This window comes from Pongo abelii, chromosome 4 (genome assembly GCF_028885655.2).
Source record: "Pongo abelii isolate AG06213 chromosome 4, NHGRI_mPonAbe1-v2.0_pri, whole genome shotgun sequence".
NCBI lineage: Eukaryota > Metazoa > Chordata > Mammalia > Primates > Hominidae > Pongo > Pongo abelii.
The window spans coordinates 120,864,299-120,886,320 of NC_071989.2; the positions used below are offsets into that span (position 1 = coordinate 120,864,299).

At 38.6% G+C, this 22,022-nt stretch overlaps 1 protein-coding gene across 17 annotated transcripts in view; it reads left to right on the top strand.

Moving 5' to 3' along the window:
• Positions 1-22,022, top strand: part of APC (APC regulator of WNT signaling pathway) — a 140,455-nt gene that overhangs the window by 99,285 nt on the left and 19,148 nt on the right. For 6 of the 17 annotated variants that reach the window (XM_054555816.2, XM_054555818.2, XM_063724226.1 and 3 more), the window contains 4 exons: positions 10,684-10,782; positions 14,162-14,540; positions 17,061-17,156; positions 18,470-18,523. In XM_054555816.2, the coding sequence (XP_054411791.1) occupies positions 10,684-10,782; positions 14,162-14,540; positions 17,061-17,156; positions 18,470-18,523 (628 nt within the window). The remainder of the gene's footprint in view (positions 1-10,683; positions 10,783-14,161; positions 14,541-17,060; positions 17,157-18,469; positions 18,524-22,022) is intronic. The other 11 variants (XM_054555823.2, XM_063724228.1, XM_063724227.1 and 8 more) reach the window with 3 other exon arrangements.

Sequence of the window (22,022 nt, forward strand, 5' to 3'; positions counted from 1 at the left end):
TCACAGTAGCATGTTCTGCCAAAGTTCTGTCCTAGAGTAATTCTCTTCACCACCATGTGGGAATGTATTCTACTCCTTCTCTCACTTGGTTTCCTGCCCACAATCATTCTCTTTGAAAAATCCCTCATTGGCTTCCCTTGATTCTTAGAAAAATGATAACCATTTATTGTGACCCAGGTAACCTGGCCCCTACCTATCTTGTCAGCTTTATGTCACATCTTGCTCTCACACCTCCACACTGGCCTTCTCTCAGTACCTCATATTTACTGGGCCTTCTCCTACCACATCCTGTGCACATCTATACCTGTTCCATGTGGTGCTTGTTTCATCCCATTTTGCTCAGTTAACACCAGTTCATGTGTGTGTGAGCTTAAGCACCAGTTTCTCAGAGAGGCTTGAATAGATCAAATCTCACTACCATAGGCTGTCGCAGCATGTTCCTCTTGTTTGAAGACTACTACATTTGCAGTTTTACATTAATTTGTGTGATGACTTGATTAATATTTGTGTTTCCCCCACTAGACTGTAAGCTCCAGAAAGGCAGGGATTCTATCTAGTTTTGTTATCTTCATACCCTCACAGTCCCTGATAAATAGTAGATAACAATAAATATGTGGTGTGTGGAAGACCAACTAATATCCCTGCTAAAGAAAGGGTTTCTTGATCTGTTTTTAATCTCTCATGGAAGTTAAATGGAAGGAAATGCTTAGGAGTAAATTATACAGGCCAGATCCCTGCTTGCTTAGCATATAACTATGTGTATAATTTATTTATTAGTTGGTTCTCAACTTTATTTATTTATTTATTTATTTATTGAGACAGGGTCTCGCTCTGTCACTGTACACCACTGCACAGTGGTGCAATATAGGCTCATTGCAACCTCTGCCTCCCGGGCTCAAGCCATTCTTCCACTGTCATTCTTGGATAGCTGGGACCACAGGTGCACACCACTGCGCCTGGCTAATTTTTTAATTTTTTATAGAGATAGGATCTCACTACATTGTCTGGGCTGGTTTTGAATTCCCAAGCTCAAGCAATCCTCCAACATTGGCCTCCCAAATTGCTATGACTGGCTGGGCATGGTGCTCACACATGTAATCCCAGCACTTTGGGAGGCTGAGATGAGTGGATCACTTGAGGTCAGGAGTTCGAGACCAGCCTGGCCAACACGGTGAAACCTCATCTCTACTAAAAATACAAAAATTAGCCAGGCATGGTGGCATGTGTCTGTAATCCCAGCTACTTGGGAGGCTGAGGCAGGAAAATCGCTTGAACTTAGGAGGCTAAGGTTGCAGTGAGTTGAGATTGTGCCACTGCACTCTAGCCTGGGTGACAGAGCAAGACTCTATCTCAAGGAAAAAAAAAAAAAAGGTAAAACCAAAGTGCCGGAACTACAGGCGTGCACCACCATGCCCAGCCTGTGGAAAATTTTGACCAAATATCTTCTGTATATCAGAGTGTTTCTATGGCAATTACAATTTGACAGTTTACTGTGGTAATTGTATGTTAGGGAGTTCTGGGTTTTCATAATTTGTTATTTGGGGAATTTAAGAAATTAGTTTTTCCAGTACCCTTTATTCTTTTTATAAGTTACATTGTTACTTTTGAATCAGCCATATATAATTTTTATATAAACAATATTTTTATACTATACTACAACTTACTCTTGTCATTTAATAATACTTTTGAGATATCTTTTCCTGTCTATATGTGGTTTATAGATATGGACGTTTTTAATCCATTTTTCGTTCACTATTTTTTCTTTTTTCAAGCAACTTCAGCTTTTCTATTTGAAATTTAGAACCAGGTCTCTGGTAATAGCCAGTATATAATAATAAAGCTCAATTAAAAGTGGGAAAAAGATGGAATGATAGAAAAACCCACTCTACTGCCACTGGTTTTTAAAACTTTTTCTTATGGAAAATTTTAAACATATACAAAGACAATAATATAATGATTCATATCCACATGTAACCCATTCACCTTAACCTCCCATTTTATTTTTTAAGAAGATTCCAGGCATCATCATCACTTCTTCCCTGTTTCACTGTGTATTTACAAAAGATAAAAGTATTTATTAAAAATACATAACTGGCCAGGTGTGGTGGCTTACACCTGTAATCTCAGCATTTCCAGAGGCCAGGGTGAGCAGATCACTTGAGATCAGGAGTTTGAGACCAGCCTGGCCAACATGGTGAAACCCTGTCTCTACTGAAAATACAAAAATTAGCCGGGTGTGGTGGCGCGCACCTGTAGTCCCAGCTACTCAGGAAGCTGAGGCAGGAGAATCACTTGAATCCAGGAGGCAGAGGTTGCAGGGAGCCAAGATCGCACCACTGCACTCCAGCCTAGGCAAGAGAGTGAGACTCTGTCTCAAAAAAATAAAAAAATTAAAAAATAAATAACTGCAGTGGCATTATTAAATCTCCAAAGACTGTAACAGTAATTGTTTAATAGCATCATATATCCAGTCAGTATTCAAACTTTCAGTTGTTTCATAAATGTCTTTTTCACAGTTTATTTGCCTCAGGGTCCAGATAAGGTCTGTGAATAGGAATTAGTATATCTCTGTGTCCACGTGTTCTCATTGTTCATTTCCCACCTATGAGTGAGAATATGCGGTATTTTGTTTTTTGTCCTTGCGATAGTTTACTGAGAATGATGATTTCCAGTTTCATCCATGTCCCTGCAAAGGACATGAACTCATCATTTTTTAATGGCTGCATAGTATTCCATGGTGTATATGTGCCACATTTTCTTAATCCAATCTGTCATTGTTGGACATTTGGGTTGGTTCCAAGTCTTTGCTATTGTGAATAGTGCCGCAATAAACATACATGTGCATGTGTCTTTATAGCAGCATGATTTATAGTCCTTTGGGTATATACCCAGCAATGGGATGGCTGGGTCAAATGATATTTCTAGTTCTAGATCCCTGAAGAATCGCCACACTGACTTCCACAATGGTTGAACTAGTTTACAGTCTCACCAACAGTGTAAGTGTTCCTATTTCTCCACATCCTCTCCAGCACCTGTTGTTTCCTGACTTTTTAATGATTGCCATTCTAACTGGTGTAAGATGGTATCTCATTGTGATTTTGATTTGCATTTCTCTGATGGCCAGTGATGGTGAGCATTTTTTCATGTGTTTTTTGGCTGCATAAATGTCTTCTTTTGAGAAGTGTCTGTTCATGTCCTTCACCCGCTTTTTGATGGGGTTGTTTGTTTTTTTCTTGTAAATTTGTTGGAGTTCATTTTAGATTCTGGATATTAGCCCTTTGTCAGATGAGTAGGTTGCGAAAATTTTCTCCCATTTAGTAGGTTGCCTGTTCACTCTGATGGTAGTTTCTTTTGCTGTGCAGAAGCCTTTTAGTTTCATCAGATCCCATTTGTCAATTTTGGCTTTTGTTGCCATTGCTTTTGGTGTTTTAGACATGAAGTCCTTGCCCATGCCTATGTCCTGAATGGTAATGCCTAGGTTTTCTTCTAGGGTTTTCATGGTTTTAGGTCTAACGTTTAAGTCTTTAATCCGTGTCTGTTCTAATCTGTATGTTCCTTCTTTTTGTTTTACAGCCATTTAGTTATTGAAGAACTAAAGTTGTTTTTCTTTTTTCTTTATGGTTTTCTGGGGTTCTGTTTTTGTTTTTGTTTTTGTTTTTTTAGTCAGGATCTCACTCTCACCCGGGCTAGAGTGCAGTGGCACAATCACAGCTCACTGCAGCCTTGAACTCCTGGGCTTAAGCGATCCTCTTGAGTAGCTGGTGCTATAGGCACTCACCACCATGCCCTAGGCCTCCCTCTGTTCCCCAGGCTGGTCTTGAACTCAAACTGATCTCAAACAGTCCTCCTGCCTCAGCCTCCTGAGTTGCTGGGATTACAGGTGTGAGCCATCATGCCTGGCTTCCAAAGGTTTTTTTAATAGAGTGTCCCATACTCTAGATTTTGCTGATAACTCCCCATGATATACTTCAACATGTTTCTTTATCATCTGTATGTCCTATAAATTGGTAGATTTCAGTATCTGAGAATATTCAAGAAGTAGAATCAGTCAAGCTTAGGGATTGGATATGAGTGTTTAGGGGGAAGGAGAAGTCAAGAATTACTCCCAGGTTTCTGTTAGGCAGCTAGAAGGGTAGTGATGCAATTTAGTAATAATGCTAGATGAGAAGGAGGTTTATGAGAGAAAATAATGAGTCTAGTTTTGGAAAAATGTTAAGTTTAACTTTAAAAATGTTAGGTCTGAGACATCAAAGCAGAAATGCACCTGGGTGCAGTAGCTTATGCCTGTAATCCCAGCACTTTGGGAAGCAGAAGCAGGTGGATCACTTGAATCCAAGAGTTTGAGACCAGTCTCAGCAACATAAGGAGACCCTGTCTCTACAAAAAATACAAAAAAAAAAAAAATTAGTCAGACATGGTGGCATGTGCCTGCGGTCCCAGCTACTTGGGAGGCTGAGGTGGCTGACCCTGGAAGATCAAGACTGCAGTGAGCTGAGATCATGCCACTGCACTCCAGCCTAGGCAACACAGTGAGCCCCTGTCTCAAAAAAATAAAATAAACACACAAAGTAGAAATGTGAGGTAGGCTATTAGATTTGGAATTGAGAGGAAAGGTAAAGAATTGATAATTAAAGGTATTAAAGATTTTTACATCCCCAGTGAGTATACAGTAAGAAGATGAATACCTAGTCTAAAATTCCAAAGCAGTAGAATAATATTGTTCCAACAAAGAGGGAACAGTTAACAATTTCCACCATTGCCATGAGGACTGAAAAATCACCTTGGGTTTCACCAAAAAAAAAAAAAAAAATTGTTCATTGCTGATCTTGTCAAATGCAATTTCCTTGGGCCTTCTTTCCTACTGTATTGTATTGGAGTGAGTTGAAGTTAAATGGAAGGTTAAAAAGTAGAAGAGAGCAGTCAGGCGTGATGGCTCACGCCTGTAATTCAGCACTTTGGGAGGCCGAGATGGGCGGATCACGAGGTCAGGAGATCAAGACCATCCTGGCCTTGGTGAAACCCTGTCTCTACTAAAAATATAAAAATCAGCTGGGCGTGGCAGCACGTGCCTGTAATCCCAGCTACTCAGGAGGCTGAGGCAGGAGAATCGCTTGAACCCAGGAGGCAGAGGTTGCAGTGAGCTGAGATCCTGCCACTGCACTCCAGCCTGGCGACAGAGCCAGACTCCGTCTCAAAAAAAAAAATAGAAGAGAGCAATTTTAGCTAACTGTAAAGATGTCTAGATGTGAACTGCCCAAGAGAGAAAAGATCATTAACTGACACACAGACTATAAGTTTGAGAGAAAATTTATTTCTGTTTTTAAGATAGAAAAGATGAGGATGTTTGAATGCTGATGGGAAGGAGCCAGTAGAGAAGAGAGTTGAAGATCCCTAAGATCAAAGAGAAATGGGGAGAGAAAGGATCCAGAGCACATCTAAAGGGATGGACCCTAGATAGGAGGAGGGGAACTCTGATGTCACAGCAAAAGGTGGTGATGGATACATATGCAGGTAATTTTAAGGTTCTGGTTGGCAAGAAGTTGAGGAAATTTTGTCTGTTGGCTTCTATTTTTTCTATAAAGTAGAAGGTAAAGTTATATGCAGTAAGAGAAGAAGAGCCACAATTTTATATGATACAAAATGAGGCATATCAAAAATAGCCAAAGAAAGGAGAGCTGACAAGGGAAACAAAAAGATGGCAGTTATAGCACAGAGAGTCTAGGTGTATTGGTGACCATAAATGTATATCGACAGCATCCTAAAGAGTTACGTAAGTTTCTCACATGCTCAAATTTCTCGAATGCTGCCTGGCACTTCATGTCAGGGTGCAGAGAAAACAGACAGTTGGATTCATCTGTGGTTGCAATGTTTCCAGACAAGTGGAGTGGAATAAGTGCAGGGCAAAGCTGTTAAAAACTAGCAAGAGAATTATGAAAGTGATAACCACAAGAAATCCAACCTGAAATACATGCTGGATTTGCTAGTCATTTCAAGGAAGCAATATCTTGCTTGCGGTCAGAAGTTTGACACCAACCTGGCCAACATGGTGAAACCCTGTCTCCACTAAAAATACAAAACTTAGCCAGGAGTGGTGGCACATGCCTGTAATCCCAGTACTCTGGAGGCTGAAGCAGGAGAATCACTTGAACCTGGGAGCCAGAGTTGGTAGTGAGCTGAGATCACGCCACTGCACTCCAGCCTGGGCAACACAGCAAAACTCCATCTCATACACACACACATAAAAAGAATCAACGTCTTAGAGAAAGTTGAAGACCAGGAAATAAAAGGAACATGAAGTAAAACGTTGAGGATGTATGGGTATTTATAAAGCATTGAATGTGGATGCTACAGGAAAGTTGGATAGGAAAAAGGACAGTGGGAAATAGGGTCTCACACATTTTGACGCTGAGAGTCAGGAATGATACAGCAAGTACTTCTATCTTTGGACAATGAGCAAAGCTGATTCAAGGGATGTGCAATCATGACTGACTTAGCAGGTCTTGAGGTTGTGAGAAAGTTTATCACATTCAAGTTTCTTCAGAATTTAGTTATGAGTTGGGTGGGAAACAATTCTTAGGAAGTTATTAACCATTTCTTGTGTATAGAGAGACTCTAGTCCCTCTGAAAGAAGTTGGCTCAGGTGTAGCCTTAATAAAACGCCCAAGAAGGACTCTCATGGACCAAGTTCTGGGCTCATAGAGAGTACAAGTATGTGTACCTCTTGGTATCTCCGAATAGTAAATACATCTAAATTTCTACTGAGACAGATTGGGGAATGAGGAGTGTCTCAAAATCCAGGAGCTATATAGGAAGATAACTAAGACTGAAGCTTAGAAAAGATTTGTTGTCTACACTGAAATGAATGTCAGAAACATGTTTTATTGTGGAAACAGGTTTTCCCTTGTTTCATAATTAAACCTCCTGTTTTCTTTTGTTTCAAGTAGTACATTAGTTAGCTATTGCTGCATAACAAATTGCCCCCAAAACTTAACAGCATTAGTAGACGTTTATATTTGCTTCTATGGATCAGAAGTCCTGGTGCAGCTGAGCTGCCTGTCTCTGGTTCAGGTCTCCCACAAGACTTCAGGGTATTGGCTGGGGTTGCAGTCATCTCAGGGCATAACCAGGGAAGGATCTGCTTCTAAGCTCACTCACAGCTATTGAAGGCCTCAGATCCTGATTGGATGTCAGCCAGAGAGACATTAGTTCCTTGTTACATGGGACTCACCACACAGCAGTTCACAGCATAGTAACTGGCTTCCCTTAGAGGGAACAAGAGAGGTGCCCAAGATGAAAGCCATGTCTTTGTAACCCTTCTCATCACCTCTATAGCATTTTATTCACTAGAAGCAAGTCACTAAAGCTAGCCAAGACTAAAGGGGAAGGGATTACAAAAAGGCATGAATACCAGGAGGCGAAGATCTATCTTAGAGGCTACCTACAAACAGTAAAAATATTTAGACATCTTCAAAGATTGTGTGTTTGCTTCAGGACAAAGACTCATTTCCCTTTTATAGACCAAGAAAAAGTTTCCTTGTCTGGATTTACTAAAAAAGCCCCAACTATCCTCCTTAGCCTGAGTCTCAGTCCCTCAGATCTATCCTTTATTAGTTACAACCAGAGTGAGCTCCTTATGTTCAGATTTATTTGTAGTTCTGCCTACCTTCCTCTCCACACACACACAAACACAACTATACCATATTCTTTCTGACCCTTGCTTATGCCTCTGCCTTTGCCTGGGCTGCCCTGTGGCTAATCCCCCTCATTCTTTTTATTAACTGAATTACTCCTCATGGTTCAAGTCCAAATTCAGATGCCACTTTTTCAGGAACCAAGACTGAATTGTGTATCTTCCTGTGTGTTCATATAGTTTCTGTCAAAGCACTTACCGACACGTATTTTCATGTTCAGCTCCTCATCTAGATTCTGTGTGTAGTGTGGGTGAGAATGTCTTATTCAGTTATATCCCTGGTGACTAGCATACTACCTGGAAAGTAGCAGGGGCTCAGGTAATATTTGTTGCTTGGTAGCTTGTAGATTTAAAAACCATTCCAGAAGCAGTCAGTAGCTGGTGGCAGTGGAAACAGATGTAAGACGAGTCTTTCCTTGATGCCTCTTTTCCCTTCCCTAAGGAGGATTACTAATTAGTTTTGTCTTAGAAGTGTCCCTGAAGGACTAGTCAGCATAAAGAGTCCAGACCCACAAAGGAAGTAGAGACTGGAAAGGGGAGCCACTCTGGACTCTGAACTAGTATTCTCAGTCCAACCCCAGACTTCCCTATGTGAGTATGAATAAGTGGATTGTCTTGCCTTTATACGGGGACACATTTTTTAAAACCTCTCAAGTTAGGATTTTTTAAAGATCACTTTTGTTGAAGAAAGATTAGTATACAATAAAATGTACCCATTTTAAGTGTACAGTTGAATGAGTTTTGACAAATGTAGTTTTCTCTTAAAAATGCTGATCTAAAATAGCTAATTATTGTGAACAATGATCTAAAATAGTTTTGTGCACTAGTCAGGAAAACCTCACCTTTGCTTATAACATGACTTATACAGAAGTTCTAAGCAGCCCTCATAAAAATTAACTTTGGAGTATTACCTATTTAAGGACTTTATAACAAATTTATAACAAATTTGAACAAGTAATTTATGACGAATTCAGAAATCTCTGTATGAGGACTTAATTATTACTTGATTAAAATCCTGACGAATCACTTAGGAATGCATTGTTAACAGTTTTCTATGTTGTCTACCAAAGTGGAAGTTAACCGGCAAACAGTTTACGTTGCTAGCTAACAGGAAAGAAAAGTTTCTAATACGTCACCATAGCTAGGCTCATTGGCTTGCGCCTGTGGTCCCAGCTACTCTGGAGGCTGAGGTGAGAGGATCACTTGAGCCAAAGAGTTCAAAGCCAGTCTGGGCAACATAGTGAAACCTCGTCTCTTAAAAAAAAAAAAAAAAAAGAAAGAAAAAAGATCACCAAAAGTGAAATTTATGCACTAAAGGAAATTATAAGTTGTGTTGGTTCCAAAACTCTATACCTTGTACCCTCTAGAGTAGGAGGTGCCATCTCACAGTCCTCAAAACCTATTACTCCCATTGTGGTTTTCTCTTTCCCTTCTCCAATTAGCCAGAGCATGTATATCTGAAAGACAATTCGAATGATGTCCTGCATCTTGACATTCTTATGGATTTTACTAATAGCTCCTCATTTATTTATAATTCAACAAATATTTTGTGGATACCTACTAAGCCTAAGACCACCCTTGGTACTAAGAATGCAGCAGTCAACAGAATAAAGTTTCTGTCCTCAAATAACTTATATTTTAGCTTTTCATTCTGCAAGGTTGAGAACTGCAAAAGAGTGCCTGCAAATATTGCTGACACTATTCTTACAGTCATTTCCTTAATTAATGAATGGATTTAGCTATGGCCTATATTTTGATGGGTCCCAGATATTTATCTGCAACCCCAACTCCTGTCCAGAGTTGCATCCTTTTTTTTCAGGTGCCCATTGGGCATTCTTATTGGATGTCAGATTCAAAAGTGAGCTCAGTTCCCTAATGAAAGCCATCATTTATTTCTGGGTTTCTGATATCCATTACTAGCATCATTACTTACCCATTTATCCAAGCTTGACACCTCCAAGTTGTCCTTGACTCCCAACCTCTCTTTACTCACATCCAGTCAAGTTATTCAAGCCAATTAATTTGACCTTCAATTCAAGCCAACTAATTTGAATATCCTTCAAGAGCATCCCCACTTCTCTATTCTCACTGCCTTAGTTTGTGCCCTCAGAACCACTCAACTACTGAAAATACCCTCTCCCTCATTTCCTACCTGTGATCTCTCCATGCTATTTTTAAGACATAATTCTGATTGTACCATTCTCCTGCCTGAAGTCCGGTGACTCCACAGCTTGACAGCAACATCTTTGAAATGACATGAGATACTTAATGATTTAATCCAACCTTTAGCTCCAACCGTACACCTTGTGTTCTGTCCACATTAAATTGGAACACTCCACGCTCTCCGTGTTTGTACCTTTGCACAGTCTCCTCCATCACCCTTCTGTCACAAAATGCCTACCTTAAATGTTACTGATTTTATACAGCCTCTAATAGTCCCTACGCAGTAATTTTTCTTCCTGTTTTCCCTCAGTATTTTGTTCATTCTTCTACTGCGGTGTTTATATTATATTACACTGCAGTCATTTATTTTTTCATGTCTTTCTCCAGTAAAAGTTTTAAACAGCCCTTTCTAAACTGTGAGATCTTAGAGAACTTGGACTGTAGCAAATTCATACTTAGTCTTCTAGCAATTTGGAGCATTTCAGAATTTGAACATTCCTTCATTGCTTTTCATCAGTGAGCTTATCTGAATGTGGTTTTATTTATTTAGATCTATAAAAAATTACTACCCTAGAATTTCTTCAGTCTTTGGTTACGTCCATTCTGCAGTTTAATGCTCATGTGCAAGAAACTCTCTTTTCTTTAGTTTTTCTTTAAAATATACTTAGCGTATAGGTAAAAAATATTTTGAACAGTTATAATGGTCATACTTTTTATGATGTATTTAATTGTTTATCATAAAGATACTTCATTTGGAGTACCTTAACATGATGTTATCTGTATTTACCTATAGTCTAAATTATACCATCTATAATTTGCTTAATTTTTAGGGTTCAACTACACGAATGGACCACGAAACAGCCAGTGTTTTGAGTTCTAGTAGCACACACTCTGCACCTCGAAGGCTGACAAGTCATCTGGGAACCAAGGTAACAGAAGATTACAAACCTTGGTCACTAATGCTATGACTACTTTGCTAAGACATTCTTGGCCAGGCGCAGTTGCTCACACCTGTAATCCCAGCATTTTGGGAGGCCAAGGCAGGTGGATTACTTGAGGCCAGGAGTTCAAGACCAGCCTGGGCAACATGGCAAAACCCCATCTCTACTAAAAATACAAAAATTAGCCGGCGTGGTGGCACACACCTGTGATCCCAACTACTCAGGAGGCTGAGGCATGAGAATAGTTTGAACCCAGGAGGCAGAGGTTGCAATGAGCTGAGATTACACTGCTTTCTAGTGGAGAATTCTGATTCACAGTTTCTTAAAGAAATGACATATTTTTATACAACGAAGCATAAACAAAGGAAAAATCAGGATTATAAAAGTGCCAGATTAGCTAATTTTTAATTCTTTTTCAGTCTGTACATCCACTTTTCTGCAGGAATACTGAGTTCCAGCCAGACTGGCTCACTTCCTTCTTCCTGAACACTCCCTGTGACTTTCCTCTGCCCTTCCTTGCCTGCATTGGTGGGGACCACCATAAATGTCTGTCAGAATCCTAGCCAGCCTTCAAAAGTCTTCTTGGGCTTTGCTTTTTTACAAAACATTTTCTGATTCCCAAGGTCCTCTTACCTCCCCATGTGATCCATCTGCCTCATTTGAATCACTAACAATTTGCATGAACCTGTCTTTTGGAAATCAAGAAATATTTTTTTACTTATCTTTTGCTGTGTCTAACACGGTGCCTGCACATGAGTAAATATGTATTGAGGTGAATGGAAAAATTGTTGAAGTTGAGTGTTATTTCATGCTGATAAGTGAGCTTTCTTAGAGTATCTTTCTTAGATGTTAGCAAATATTTTACGATTTGGGAATAATGTTTGAAAAGAAAATAGTTACTTTAGGCCAGATGTGGCTCACACCTGTAATCCCAGAAATTTGGGAGGCTGAGGTGGGTGGATCACTTGAGGCCAGGAGTTCGAAACCAGCCTGACCAACATGGTGAAACCCCATCTCTACTGAAAATACAAAATTAGCCAGGCTTGGTGGCACATGGCTGTAATCCCAGCTACTCGGGAGGCTGAGGCAGGAGAATTGCTTGAACCTGGGAGGTGGAGGTTGCAATGAGCCGAGATTGCACTCCATTGCACTCCATTGCACTCCAGCCTGGGCAACAAGAGCAAAACTCCATTTTAAAAGACAAAAAAAGAGGAAAATATAGTTACTTTATTATTTTAAAGTCAGAGATTTATTTTCTTTTTATTTATTTTATTTATTTATTTATTTTTTTTTGAGACAGAGTCTTGCTCTGTTGCCCAGGCTGGAGTGCAGTGACACGATCTTGGCTCACTGCAACATCGCCTCCTGGGTTCAAGCGATTCTCCTGCCTCAGCCTCCCAAGTAGCTGGGATTACAGGCGCATGCCACCATGCCTGGCTAATTTTTTGTATTTTTAGTAGAGATGGGGTTTTGCCATGTTGGCCAGGCTGGTCTCGAACTCCTGACCTCAGGTGATGCGCCCATCTCTGCTTCCCAAAGTGCTGGGATTAGAGGCATGAGCGACTGCACCCGGCCCATCAGAGATTTTAATATTCGCTAAGATGAAATGAAATTCTAATATTACTAAACAGTGTAGTTTCAATTAACTCGAATTCCATTAATTGTTTTCACAACATACTCTATATACTCTTTCTTTACTGTAAATAATATAATAGCTCTTGGGAAATGTATTACTGAAATAACTAATGTTGATTTAAGTAATGATTTTAGAATAATCAATGATATTCTCACTATGAGGCTTAATCCTGTTTATACTTCTTGGGACCTCTTATATGCCAATCACTGTGCCAGGAGTTGTGTGTACCTTATCTCTGGTCTCCTCCAAAATTCTATGAAGTATTCATATTTCTCTAAATGAGAAAACTGAAGCAAAAAAAGTTTTAGGCATGGAAATTTAATTCCAGATCTGTCTAACCTCAACATGTAGTTTTTACTATAAAGAAAATCTTGAATATTCAAGAGTACTGTTGTGTGAAAACTGGCAATTAGAATACTGTTTCTTTTTGAAGTAATTTATGCATGATAATATTAAGACCCTAGTATGTATTTTGAATGCTAGCTACTGTCCTATACATGTATTATTTTATCTCATCTTAATGGAGAAAATCTTGTTAGGTAGGTAAATTTCTCCATTTTGCAGCTCAGAAAACTGAGGCTCAGAGAAATCAAATAGCTTAACTATAATAGCATCACAGCTTGCTCCTAAGAGGTGGAGCCAAAATTTGAACCTAGCTCCAATGAAAACCCATTTATCCACAGTCCTATACTGCCTTCTTAAAACTTTCATATCTAAAGGTATGTGTGTATTTACGCATTTAAAGCAGCATTTCTAAACCTCAGCACTATTGGCTGGATAATTCTTTGTTGCATTGTAGAATGTATAGTAACGTCCCTGGTCTCTACCCACTAGATTCCCCTAAAATACCCATCCTACAGTTGTGACAACCAAAAATGTCTCCAAGATGTTGTCAAATGTGTCCCGATGGGGGCAAAATTGCCCCCAGTTGAGAACCATTGACTTATGGAGAAGATGCATTCTTTATATAATAGCCTCTACTTTTATATAATACCCTCTTGGGTTAAAATGAGTGGACCATGGTCCAGGATAACTGGGTGTCATTTCTAATCTGCTTCTAAGTAAATACTTAGAATTTATTGTCAGATAGTAATTAGTACTTACCAGTTGCTTTTTAAAAAACTGACTACAAATCCTGGCTCTCACTCTGTATAATCATGGCATTTTCCTTTTTATGACAAAATGTTTTTAAATTTATAATCATATAATTTTAACGATATTATCATCTGACGAGAATTAATGATTGCTGAGAATTAGTACTTAAAATTGTTGCAGAAATGTTTTCTATTTATTGCTTATAGGTATAGATTAAAAGAAATAAGATAAAGTTTTAAATTATGTAAAGAATTTAGATAAACTACATTCTCTATGTGTGTGAAATTCGTTGTTTTTCACTGATTATAGTCAGCGGATTAGCACCAACTGATCTAGGCAAACAGCACTAACAGTTTGTTAGTGAGTATGCAAAAACCTACTTTTTCTTTTAATACTATATATTACCACTCATACTATTTACTCACACAAACAAATTGGTGATGATACATAGATTTTGAAATAACACTGATTACTTCATCCTGGAAAGGTTTTCGGGTTTTTTTGTTTTTTTGGCGGGAGGAGGGAGTTGTTTTGTTTTTTTAGAGTTATAATAAATATCCCATTCATCACTTAATTGGTTTTTGGCTTTTGGATATTGAAGTCATAATTTTGTTTCTAAACTCATTTGGCCCACAGGTGGAAATGGTGTATTCATTGTTGTCAATGCTTGGTACTCATGATAAGGATGATATGTCGCGAACTTTGCTAGCTATGTCTAGCTCCCAAGACAGCTGTATATCCATGCGACAGTCTGGATGTCTTCCTCTCCTCATCCAGCTTTTACATGGCAATGACAAAGACTCTGTATTGTTGGGAAATTCCCGGGGCAGTAAAGAGGCTCGGGCCAGGGCCAGTGCAGCACTCCACAACATCATTCACTCACAGCCTGATGACAAGAGAGGCAGGCGTGAAATCCGAGTCCTTCATCTTTTGGAACAGATACGTGCTTACTGTGAAACCTGTTGGGAGTGGCAGGAAGCTCATGAACAAGGCATGGACCAGGACAAAAATCCAAGTATGTTTTCTGTAGTGTACATCATAGTGCATGTTTCAAAGCAAATGTGAAATTTTTAAATAGAAAACATTTTTAGTTAATATGCTGTCTTTATGACTAAGAGGAGGAAATTCATATCAGCCATTTGTGCTACTCATATTTAAAAGATTAAGTCTGTATTTCCCTAGAAAAATTTAGCAAAGGAAAATGTTATGTGCACTACTATAAGAACAGTAAGTCAAGAGAAATTTATAAAGTCATAGCATAGTAGGGCCTTAGTAGAGCTAGAAAGAACTTGAGCAATTATGTTGCCCATCTTTCACTTCATAGCTGAAGCTCATTTCATAGATGAAAGTGACTTTACATAAGTTCCTTTAGCCATTAGTGTCCAAACCATAATCTTTTACATTTGCATATCATTATATTCAGGGGACACAGAGCAGCATTACATCTGTTATGTTATTTGCTCCTCACATCAACCTAGTGAAGTAGGAAGGGAAGGTATTATCATCTCCATTTTACAGATGAAAAAACTGAGGCTCAGAAGAGCTAAAGGACTTAACCATGGCCTCACACCTAGTAAGTGGTAGACCCAGGAACAGAGCCCAGATCTCCTGACTCTCAGCTCGGTGGTCTTCCTACTGTACCATCCAGCTGTAGACAGTGGGCCCCAGTTGCTGGGAGTGATAATCCACCCAGCTCTTCACTCAGGAAGGGACCCTTAGACCCCAGCCCCACTCCCTCAGGAGCAGCATGGGAGTTAGGACCTGTGGGGATATAACTTATTTCATTCCTGTAGCCAAGAGCCAAAAGCAGTAAGTATGTAAGGTAAGACCTTCCTTTCACCTGATAAGAACTCACACACACACTCACACACACACACGTGCACTACAAGTAGATGATTCTACTGTATCAGCCTATTGTTGTGAAGAGGAGATGATACAAACATGACTTATGAACCTATAGCAGATTTTTTTAAGCTTAGGTATGAAGGTGAATTTATTTGAAATCTAAAGATGTTCAAGAATAAGAAAGGCCAGGTGTGGTGGTTCATGCCTGTAATGGCAGCACTTTGGGAGGCTGAGACAGGAGGATTGCTTGAGCCCAGGAGTTTAAGACCAGCTGGGCAGCATAGTGAGACACTATCTCATTTTTTAAAAATTTAAAAGCATAAGAAAAAAGGGATTGCCTTTCATATCTATTTGTCCTGGGTTGAGGAGAAGTAGTAAGATTTTACTGGGAGAACATTGCCTTCCTGGATTGTTTCTTTGGCTATCCGCAATTACGTAATGACCCACATTTTGTACTCTTGATATTTGTTCTCAAAAAATTAAATAGAATAAAATGATACTTCTTTTGAGAAGTTTTTTAAAAAATTATGTCAAATGAGTTTTGAAACCTTGTGCATAGTATTGAATGGAGGTACATTTTCTTGGACACCCTTTTTAAAAATTTCTGTTTACTATCTAGTATATCTGTGTAACTTTTTGTATTAGAGATCACATTTGTACATAGCCACATGCTTTTTTTTCTGTTTGTATTGAGACACGGTCTCACACAAGCGCCCAGACTGTAATGCAGTGGTGCGATCACAGTTCACTGCAGCCTCAATCTCCCAGGCTCAAGCACTCCTCCTACCTCAGCCTCCTGAGAGTATCTGGGACTACAAGCGTGTGCCACCACAACTGACTAATTTTTTTTAAGAGACGAGGTTTTGCCATGTTTCCCAGGCTGGTCTTGAACTCCTTGGGCTCAAGGATCTGCTCACTTCAGCCTCTCAAAGTGCTGGGATTACTGGTGTGAGCCACTGCCCCTAGCACCATGTGCTTTTAACCCACACTCATGATAGTAGTTTAAATAGAAATTATAAACTGGGCTAAGCACAGTGGCTCGTGCCTATAATTCTAGCACTTTGGGAGGCCCGGGCAGGAGCGGCACTTGAGGCCAGGAGTTTGAGACTACCCTGGGCAACATAGCAAGACCCTATCTCTACAAAAAATTTTAAAAATTAGCTAGGGGTTGTGGGGTATGCCTGTAGTCCTAGCTGCTCCGGAAGCTGAGGCAGGAAGGTCACTTGAGCCCAGGAATACAAGGCTGCAGTGAAAGCTATAATCATTCCACTGGAGCCTGGGCAACAGAGCAAGACCCTGTTTTGTTTTTGTTTTTTGTTTTTTTAAAGAAAGAAAGAAATTATAAACAAAATTAAACCATTTTATACCAAAATATTTTTATTATTTTGTATACTCAACATAATTTTAAATTATTAGCTGTATGAGTAATAGCATAAACCTCCTAGACTTATTTTAAGAGACTTAGTCAAGGGCAGATGAGTGGTAAACATTTTTATGGAAACAAATCCCTTTATTCCTATTTTTTGTTCCACATTTGTAGTATTCATCCTTTCAGCAAATATTTGTTGACCCACTAAAATTCCGTGAATTAGGGGTATATTAGTGATCCCTGCATATTTTTAAAGTACAATAAACATCATTGCTCTTCAAATAACAAAGCATTATGGTTTATGTTGATTTTATTTTTCAGTGCCAGCTCCTGTTGAACATCAGATCTGTCCTGCTGTGTGTGTTCTAATGAAACTTTCATTTGATGAAGAGCATAGACATGCAATGAATGAACTAGGTAAGACAAAAATGTTTTTTAATGACATAGACAATTACTGGTGGATTTTTAAATCATGGTAGAAATTCAGTATAGTAAATAAAGATTTTTAATCATTGATGAATTAGGATATAAGGCCACCAGCTTCTGTTATCAGCTGCTTCCTCTGTGTAGCAAAAAATTGTACCCTGGTTTCCAGCAGAGAAAGGATCCTGAATCACAGAAACTGCTACCCTGTCATAAGCTAACTTTTTCAAAATCGAAACCAGAGATTGAAAAAAAATGACAAAATGGGTCACTCTTTGTCCCTTTTGCCAAAGTAGACTCTGTATGTGCCAGCTGATGAGGATGGTAATTTGAATTATTTTGAAATGTGGAGCTACTGTATTGTGATTGAACTCAGTCACTTTTGATGAGCATCAGAGGGAATTATTGTTAAGATTGTCATTTGTCTTCATGGTTATTGGTACTTTACAGGATTTTCATCATAAGCAGCCTGGTACCTTTGAAATTGGTTAATATAGAAAAGTATTATGCTTTAAGTCAGAAACATTTCATTATAACTTTGGAATGATTACTCCTTTAGGTATGTATTTTCACACACTAAGCCTTATATAACCAGCAGTGCACTCCATTTTTTATGTAATGGTTTTTCTTTGATTTCTAGGTTCATTTTGTACATGTGGTATTTATAAATTGCATCATGCTGAACCATCTCATGTGAACTGGATCTCTCTAGTCATGCCACAAGCAAGAACCATACACTTAATTCCCATTTTAGTGTAATTGTGCCCTTGCTTTTTGTGCCGTTTATGTTACATTTGTTCTAGCCCCCACTTTATATTCCTACCCCCTCATCGTTTCATTCGTCATTTATCTTAAAAGTGATGAAGTCATGAGACTCTCACACAGAGAACCTGAACAGCCAAAAGTATTGTCTCCTTCAGAGTCATCACTTTGGGAGGCTCTGCACCTTAAGATTTCAGGCCTGCCCTTTGGCCATGCTTTCCTTCCTAGTGGCCTAGCAATTGGCCTACCTGATTCTCTTTCCTCCCCCTGGTCTCCTGTGGATTCTCAGTTAATCTTATGAATTCTCCCCTCCTTAATACAATCTCAGCATTTGTGAACATTTTAAATTTTTAAAATGCTAATCATAACAGGAAGGGGATAAAAAATAATGAATAAACAGGAAAACATTCAATTTTAAGATACCTCAAAAGTTATTCTGTAAATGTTCCTGTGTTCCAATGGATTGTAGACTAGGACTGAGACATTAATCATCTGGATTTCAAAATAAAACCTAGACTCAGTATTTGTTCCTCTTCCTTCTTCAGGTAGGAAGGCTACCCGGGGCATTTCATCACAGGAGCTAGGGCAGGGGCTTTCAGGTGAGGAGCAGGATGGGGCCTCTGGGGGTGTGACTGCTGGGGACATAGCCACAGGGGATTACCTTCTTCTCACTCCTCACCTCCAGATTTGCACTGGGGCAAAAGGAGGATTCGGGTGTGTGGATTGCAGGGAGATAATAGTATAAAGACAGCACAAGGTTTTGGCAGTAAGGGATAAGGAGAAAAGAAATCCCAAATAGGTGAAGGGGAATTCCTTAGTTCAGTCAGCTGGGATGGTCATTTGTACATATATGAAGATTCTACAGCTATCAGTCATTTAAATTTGCACTTATTAGTATTAGAAGTTTTAGAATATAATTTCCATGATGTATGTTTATTGATTCCCAAATCTACCCCAGAAACTGTGCTAGGCAGTAGATTTTTATAATGATTAAGACCTGGTCCTGGCTTTCAAGGAACTTACAGTTTATTTGCATTAGTGTTTCACAAAATATCTAAATCATAATGATCACCCAGAGGCACTTGTCAAACTGTGGATTTTCTGGCCCTGTAGCAAATAGAATCTCCAGGGGAAGGGCCTAGGAATCAACGTGATAAGTGGCCTGTCTGATTCTTATGTTCAGGAAATTTTGTGAAACACCAATAGAATATTCTTGTTGAGCCTGTGATATTTATTTTAGAACAAGGCATTTCATGCTAATGGTGACTATCTAAACCAAATAAAACAAAAGCAATATACTTTTTAAAATTATCAGTCTTTCTTTTGTTCACAAGAGTCTAAATTAAGGATTCCGTTGAATGTCACCTGAGTCTGTTGGTGCTCTACTATCGGTAGTTTTACCCTATTGGGCAATACTTTGGTCTGTTTAGACCACTGTTTTCTAACAGGCACCAAGAAAATTGTGGAAGGACAGGTTCATCATCTTTGCATTACCATGAAACATCCTGATTTTTCTTAGAGCAATCGGTTTTTAATTGTATCAATCCAGTCATGAATTTGCATATTTTAGCAAATCCATTTATAGTTTTAACCTATGAATTCTATTCTGTGCCTCAAAATTCTCTGAAATCTTTTCATTTGCCTGAAATCAAAAAGCACTTCCTCTTTTATCTGATAGTCTAAATTTTTTTGAATGTTCTTTTTTTATTAGCCATGTTTGTCCTGAATCTGTTGATATCTGCCACATTCTTATTTAATCTTTATTTTCAGTATCAAGTCCTAAGATTTTTAGTTTTTCCATACAAGAGTACTCAACTCTTTGATCATGTAATGCCTTCTTGGCATCTTCTTTAGGTGCATTTTATCTTTCTTAAGAAAGTATCCCAGTTATTGTCACACCAGGCAAGATTTTATACAGACAAAAGGCATAGTTTGTTTTGTTTTGGTATTGATCCTCTGTTTTAAAATACTCGACATCTTGGGGATCTCATTAGTATACCAGGCCAAGTCTTAAGGTCTTCCATGTCAATTTCATGGGTCAAAATTCTCAGTTCTTTTACAGGCTCCTTTTCTTTTACCCAAGTGTAAGATGGTGGAATTCCTTGAAGCTCTGCCCTAGGCTCTCTTCGTTTCTCTCTATGCTTCTGTTATAGTTTTTGTTTTTGTTTTCAAATTTACAGCTCAATTTGAGTTCTTTCCCTGAGTTTTAGACACATTATTGAACTGATTATGTGACATCTTCCCTTAGGTGGTATTTTAGACACTTCTAACTCAACTGTCACAAACTGAATTCGTAATCTTTCCCATCCCTGAATCTCTTATCTTTTCCCAGTTTCCTTTGCTCAGAAATTCCAACCCAGTTGCTCAAATTTCAAAATCTTGGAAATCATTCACGATGTCATCCTTATCCCCTGCAAATAGCAACTGACTGCTTTAATTCTGCTACTTAAAAGTATCTTAAGTCATCACTCTTCTCTTCATCCCCAGTCCAAGCCACCATCGTCTCTCCTGTTCTACAATACTTTGTCTTACTTCTCTTCCCATTTCCACTCACAGTCGATTTTGTTCACTGAAACCATAGTAATCTGTTTAGGATGTGCATATATTTATTCCTTTTTCTGCGTAAAATCTTTAATGTGGCACATAAAGTCTTATGTGATCTGGCATCTACCCATGTTTATAGCCTCATTTTGTGGCCCTCTCCTTGCTGTTAAATATTTCAGGCCCAGGGGCCCTTTCACATGCTGTTTCCTTTGCCTAGAATGTGTCTTTCTTCTTCCTGCCCCACCCTTGTTAGATATGCATTCATCTGGCCAGAACTGGTGGCTCATGCCTGTAATCCCAGCACTTTGGGAGGCCAAGGCAGGAGAATCACTTGAACCTAGGAGTTCGCAACCAGCTTGGGCAACATAGTGGTACCCTGTCTCTACCATTAAAAAAATTTTAAAAAGATACATTCATCCTTTACATTTCAACCTAAACATTAAAACATTATTTCCTCAGCCTTTTTCTTAGGGAGCCTAATCCCAGGTCTAAGTTAAGTCCACCTATTATATCACCCTATGCTTCTACATAGTTCATCTATCTTTGCTCCAGTCTGTACGCTCTTCATAAAGACAGTGACTGATTTTTGTTCACTGTCTATGTATTTTGCCACTGTTGCAGGTGAATGGAGGAAAATTTTCCTAAATATGATTTGGATTTTCTTTAACCAAATTAATTTTCACTTACCTACATTCAAACATGTCTGTCATTCCTGCTAGTCATAAAGTTTTGCATAAATCTTCCTACATTTAAATCCCTTGGCTTGGAATTCTTGAGCCAAGACAGAACTTTGTTTTACAAACTTGCAGATTCTTCTGCATATTGAACTTTCCAGATTACTTATTAAAAATATTAACGTACTGGCTCTCTTTCAGATGAATGACCTAATCAGACTTGTAGTATCCAACAATTGCCTGTTTATATTCATCTTTTTCTTTCTGAGTCCCGTGATGATTAATATTTGATGAATTATATTTTGAATAGCCTCCACATGCATTTTTCTCTTTTGTTCACTTCCTCACCATTTTGCTTCCCTTTTTTTTTAACTGCTTCCTTTGTGTCTTTCCCATTCCTTTCCCTTTGTTTTCTCCTTGACTTCCTAGTGTTGGCCATTGTGGGCATTGTCTAGCATTTTCAGGGGAAAGAAAATACTAAATCTTAGTATAGTTAATATTTGATACTATCAACGAGAAGTAAGAAATGTTTTGAAAAAGACAAATCAGTAGTTTTATATAACTTAATAAATTGAACAGATAATCATTTTTTGTAAAAAAAAAAAAAAAACTTTTTAGTTTTTCTTCATGCACAGTTTCATTTAAAGGCATCAGTATTCCTAAGGGTAATTATTTGCCAAAAAAAAAACAAAAAAAAAAAAATTAAAGTAGGCCACAGTGTATGACAATAAAGAGTGTTTATAAAGCCCTAATAATAAGAAGTTACCTTTTTCTGCTTATGTTCAGGAAGAACTAGTGTTAGAAAACAGTCTTCTTCACTGTTGGCAAGGTGCAGTGTATATGCAGTAAATAGAATATAATTATTTCACTCAGCAAGATA